Source organism: Scomber scombrus, chromosome 1 (assembly GCF_963691925.1).
Source record: "Scomber scombrus chromosome 1, fScoSco1.1, whole genome shotgun sequence".
Lineage (NCBI taxonomy): Eukaryota > Metazoa > Chordata > Actinopteri > Scombriformes > Scombridae > Scomber > Scomber scombrus.
In genome coordinates, this window is record NC_084970.1 from 14,177,600 (window position 1) to 14,183,599 (window position 6,000).

A 6,000-nucleotide genomic window follows, 5' to 3' on the forward strand; every position below is an offset into this window, starting at 1 on the left:
GTATTTGTAAGAAAAAAAAGAACAGTGAAAATAACAACTTACAAAGCATGTCAATAAATAACTGGTTTCCCCTTGAATCCCCACCCAAACCACATTGTCAGTGTTGGCTACTTTATCATGAATTGTGCAAGGTGTGCTTGAGCTTATATATAACTACAGCTGAAATCTACTGTGGACATGTTCGGTGACGCTCCTTTGATTTTCTGAGTGCTTTGTTGGCCTTCATGCATAGCTGTTGGTGGTGACCAGCAGCTCATATGCTGGGTCATGACTCCTTCTGCACAGCACCACGCAGGCGCAGAGCATGCCCAGCATCTGAAGGCAGACAGCAGGGGAATGAAAGCAAAGATGTTATTCGAGTCATTAACATTCAGCAAACTTGGCAGATAAATAACGTGGTGAGATGTAATCACTGAATGCCCCTGTTTTGGATGGTTAAGCTAATGATGTAAAAGCAAGAAGCATCATCTTTTCACACTTACATTGCACATAGTATGTTTAAGTCAGTGTGTTTGAGTGTAATACAAAGTGATTTAGCATGCTGTCTTTGTCATTACTTTGGGAGCTGGGGTTTCGTGGTCAGCAGCAATCCTGCTGAGCTGGTAAACATACTAGAAATCCTTTGACACAATCAGGTCAGAGCTGCTGTCAGATCCAGGCTCAACAGAGACACGGGTTGCGCTGACAGTGATTTCTGCAGCTTTAATTATGCTCCAAATAAACATGATTTTGACTTGGTTTAAACACACTCTTACATGTGCTTGATGTGGTGAGGCAGCTGTTTGATGTGAATGAATTGACTGCAGCCTTAAATAGTCATACTGGCTGAAGTCCTTTATTGGTTTTAGTATAGTATAAAGAGGAGATATACTTCTTGATTTGGATTATATGGTACATTTTGCTTTACAATAAAATCAATTTGACCAACATCTGCAACATCAGCTGTCAGACAAGCAAACAGGTTTATAGCTGTTTCAAGTCATTAAAACTAAGGTTTTCTCACCAGAAATGTTCACATTATATGAAACTGTCCAATGGTCAGGAAAACACGAGCATAAACAACCACACTAAACTCAACAGGTCAGAGTTTAACTAGGAGGTCATCGAAAACATTTATTAAAAATAGCCTAAAAATAGAACACTTCACTAAAAACAAGTGTTTTCCTTCCTTACCTGTATAGATGCAAAAGTTAGTGCGGCCCATATGACATACATCATGATCTCCTTTAATTTCTTCACAACAAGAGCTTCACAACCCTAAGACAGAAAATAAATTACATTAAAAGAAGTTCACTGAAATTCAAAGCCTTACCTAACAAATGCATAAGCAATAACATCACAGAAAGTTTTATATTTTAAGTCTGTTGTTGTTTGTACCTCTTGGTAGAGGTCTGCTGGTCGAGTCAGAGTGCCGGTACAGTTGCTGATGCTGGGTTGACAGCAGCTGACTGGGACGCTGTTGTTTTTGGATTCTTTAAACCAGCGAGTGTTCCTCCAGTCAGAGTAGTTGTGAATGCCGCAGCAGTGAAGCTAACAGAAGAACAAAGGAGGATAATGAGAGAAAATCTTCAGAGTCTGGAGTTCAGACTTCTATTTAAAGTTTAATTATAATTTTAAATGATTGAACATCAATAAAAAATGTCAACATGAGTGCTCAAATGACCTGACCTTCAATCGTTTCATAGTAAATGTAAAAATAACTACCCTTGAACACATAGTGAGGTTATTTTTGTGTGAGTGCTCGCATTACATTTTTCAGTGAAAATAATGTATGTCTACAATATTTCTGAAGGTTACCATGTAAACAAAGCTTGAAGCCAAAGGATAACATCTAAATAGTGACCCATCACATTAAAAATGTATCATTGTATATTACTATATTATAAAAATCCCTGATGCAATTATAACAAAAAACATTGGAATTTCAGCCAGACAGATACTATTATTCCTCACCTGCCTCTGCACATAGTCAATGGCACGGCTTGGCGCATCAGTGTTGGTGCCGTTGTATTCATTGTAAACCTTCTGAATGGAGTGATTCACCTCATCTTCTACCTGAAACAAATATACAGTAGCCTGTCTTGAAACCACGATGTACAGATGTTATCTCTTGGGATACGATTCAGTTTTTCTGCATTATGATAAACTAATTTCAATGCCGGCCCCTACGTGACTCTTAACGTAATACACGGATACAGATAAACAAATGAGCACTAATTAATCATAACAAAGGAGTTTTTAAAACAATAAGAGTACAACAATAAAATATGTTTTGCTAAAGTTTAAACTGTTCATGCTAATAACTGTATCCATTCTATATATAAACATGGAACAAACAATTATAAGTAGACTCACAACATCACAATATATGTATAATATCAACAGTTTTCAAAGACTTAAGGACACTGACTCATATTGAAACTATGATCCTGGTGTGCGTGCCATTCTTGTACTGCTTGATTTAGTGCAGCTTTTGACATGATCAATCAGTATTTTATTAGACTTAGAAAAAGTTGTGTGGTAGATGCGCACATCTGAAACAAAAAACTTTGAATCAGGTCACGAAAGTCTGCACACTGTAGCTCCCAATGCAGATGTAGTTTTAATCGGATATCAAAAGTGATATTTCAAGAACATTGCTCTTCTTTAGACTATTAGATTGACTAATAGTTGACTAATAATTGTTGAGGCTCGCTTTTTCTATTGTTCATTAAGCACTTTAATTGCTCTGTCTGTTTATGTGATTCTATGTGAAGCACTTTGTTTTGATAAATACTACATAAATAAAGATATTATTATCATTATATTGTACCATGTGATGTGTGTTCCTCTTTTTTAATCTGGAACCCAAGTGTTGAAAGAACAGCCACTTCATAAAAACTTTTATGTGAAATTAGGGACGGACCAATCAGACTGTGTTTACCTTTGCCCTGTATATGTAGCCAAGCACCACCACGACACACTCTGTTACAAATACCAGCAGGAGAATGGCAGCAAACTGAAAAGACAAAAGGAGATCTTTTAACGCCGTGACTTAGAAACAAAATACTTGAAATCAACAGTTTCTTATTCTGTATTATGTCTTCCTTGAGCTCCTTATGTTGCAAGTCCCTTTTCTACATGCATCTTATTTTCATGGTTTAAGTGAAAGTAGTCCGCACTCACAGTAGCCAGACCGCAGGAGCTTTCACGTATGGTGGCACAGCAGCCGATCAGGCCAATGATGAACAGAAGAGTCCCCACAGCTATTATTATGACAGCTGGAATCAAAGTGTACACATCCTCAAAGAAGTGGTCATAGTCGTCATATGTGATAAACACATAGGCTCCAATGTAGCATAAAATTCCAGCTGCAGCCTGCAAAGAGAAACAGAGAGGCAAGAGTGAGAGATAGACACAGGACAGAGAGACACAGAGGACCTTGAGTAGCAACATTGCCATCACATTGTCAAACTACTGCTATGTCTCACCGTATTTATTCTTTTATTATTTATAGGGAATGATTTGTTTGCAATTGTTTGTTTGTCTTCCATTATAGTACACTATGCAGTGTTATAATGTAGTTGCACAGTATATGTATGTTTTATAGTGAATAATGTGGTGGACGGTGGGGTGTTATATGATGTAGGGCTGCAACTAACAATTATTGTCATTATTGATTAATCTGCTGCTTATATTCTTGATTAATATTTTTGTTTTGCTATAAAATATCAGAAAGTAGTAATTAAAATGCCTGTTATAATTTCACAGTGTAAAAAGTGACATCTTCAAATGTCTTGTTTTGTCTGGTGAACAGTCAAAATTACAAAATACTCAGTTTACAATCATGTATGACACTAAAAAGCTTTATATCCTCACATTTGAGAATTTGCAACCAGCAAATGTTGCACATATAAAACAACTAGGCCTATTCAATTATTGAAAAAATTGTTGGCAACTAATCTTCTGATGATCAACTAATAGATTAATCAACTAATTGTCGCAACTTTACTATAATGTATATAATGTAGAGATTTGTTAATCATTTATGTCTTTTTTCCTTTCATTTATAATCATATTTAAACTGTAAAGTTAGCATCACCTTGTTGTACACATACTGTATGTAACAATGGCCATGCCAAGAAAGTACATTTAAAAGACAAAACAAAAACATAGAACAGTAAAGGTCAAGAGATAACGAATGTGGAGATAGCCATCAAAAAACTATGGCCGGTCTTTAGCTCCAGCTGAATAAGAGCACTTTTAACACCGAGTCGGACAGAACAGATACTGGTGCAATGTGAACTATAGGCCACCTGATGTCTCTATCATTTAGACATAATTGGAGGTTATATGGTTAACCATTTAAAGCTCATTTATACTCTCCGCCCTCAATTGGTATATTCTAACTCTGCTGGTCTGTTAATATGTAACGTAATGATATGTAACGGCATGTAAACTCTGAAGCCACTGCAGGTCAGTATCCTCCACATAGCCTGGCTGGTAGCTGCTGCATAACGTCATGGCTACAACTTGTGGGCGGCAGCTACCGACGCAGTGTAGCAGGCTTCACATTACTCTGTTTATTCACTTTCTGCACCTCAACGTGAACACAGCTGCCATATCATATCCGTAAATAGCTCTGTTCATAACGCAGCTCGTCTATCGGCAACCTGCAGTGCATCTCTGGCGCAGTTTGCTCGCTTGCTAATGTTCTGCATCCCTGGCCTCTCTGTGATGCTGCACATTGTTCAAACATCTATCGGTTGCTTACCCAAAATATGAGATTAAGAAACACCAAGACGGTTTTGGATGAAGTAATTCCACACTGCCCCATCGTTGACTCTAAAATTTAAACTATAGATATAAAATAAAAAAGATACTGATGCACCTGCACCTTTGCTGTTATAATAATAAAATGGCTTCGGTGGTCCTGCCCCACTGTGCAGATTCCTCTGGGCTCGACCAATGAAAACAACCCAAACAAGACACCGGTCATGTGCTCAGATGACATCACCATTCAAAACAAACGGAGGATGTCTTAATATTGAACCCTGAACCAGCTCATTACACACTATTCTATATAATTCCACTATGTACGGCCCGTGTGTGTTTTGGTCCTAACTGCTCTACTGTTCTGCTATCTCTAAGCATGTGCTCTTAACTACACTGTGTGTGTACCTGCCACAGAGATGAAGACATCCTGTCAGGAATTGAACAGAACATCTTCTACTGCAACAACTGGGAAAAATGTTGGTTTGCTTCAAGTCTTACTATTGCAGATACTGGCCTTTCTTGATGTGTATTATTTATTGATATTGACTGTACTTTTTGAACTGTCTTTCTTATTTTGTCCACATTGTCCTTGAAATTACAGTCAGTGGACTCAGCAAGACTGCACACTATCCCTGATCTGTGGCTGAGGGATGTGGAAAAGTTTTGCCTTTCAGGTAAGTAGTTATGCACTTTATAATAAAGTAAAAAGGTGTGTGTTCACAATCACATGGTTCACTTTGGACACATCAGGGCCATGTTTCAGGAAGCAAGTTTAACTAACTCTGAGTTAAAACCTTAACTCTAGGTTGACCAACTCTGAGCTGTCAAACTCAGAGTTTTCGGTTTCAGAACAAGTGTTAACAGTTAGTTCAATCAACTCTGAGTCAAAGTAACCCTGAGTGAAGCTCATTCATGAGGCGATACCAAGCCCTCATCAACGGAGCACAGATAACATGATTCACCATGGCAACAGGTGAAACAAAGGGCTCAGTCCTCCTACTTCTCCCCAGTGGAGTTAGAAATATGCATGCAGATGATGAGTATATACTCAAGAAAAAAAGCAATACAGTAGCAGCAGCAAAAGAACATGAGCTGATGTGGCAGAAAATTACCAACCGAGTCAATGTGTGAGTATCAATGAAAAAAAAAGAAGAAAGTTTTGTCTCGAGTGTTCCACTTATTCAACACTTATATTCTGTGTATGTGTTTGTGCGTGGCACATTTAATATTCATGCAGACCCCAAC

The 6,000-nt window shown here is 37.9% G+C and overlaps 1 protein-coding gene across 1 annotated transcript; it reads right to left on the minus strand.

Annotated features, from left to right (window-relative positions):
* Positions 1-1,007: 1,007 nt before the first annotated feature.
* Positions 1,008-4,816, minus strand: LOC133982193 (tetraspanin-3-like). The gene is made up of 6 exons (XM_062421139.1): positions 4,754-4,816; positions 3,166-3,357; positions 2,924-2,998; positions 1,954-2,055; positions 1,378-1,530; positions 1,008-1,257 (listed from the first exon to the last, which is right to left on the minus strand). Exons 1-6 carry the CDS (start codon positions 4,814-4,816, stop codon positions 1,147-1,149), a joined length of 696 nt encoding a protein of 231 aa, XP_062277123.1. The 3' UTR covers positions 1,008-1,146.
* Positions 4,817-6,000: the final 1,184 nt, after the last annotated feature.

Bases quoted from the DNA above. Each gene is read 5' to 3' on its own strand.
- LOC133982193 (XM_062421139.1), bottom strand. From the start codon at position 4,816: ATGGGGCAGTGTGGAATTACTTCATCCAAAACCGTCTTGGTGTTTCTT. The intron at 3,358-4,753 runs GTAAGCAACCGA...TTCTCTTTGCAG, and splicing joins TTCTTAATCTCATATTTTGG to GCTGCAGCTGGAATTTTATG. The intron at 2,056-2,923 runs GTAAACACAGTC...TATTTGTTTCAG, and splicing joins GCTACATATACAGGGCAAAG to GTAGAAGATGAGGTGAATCA.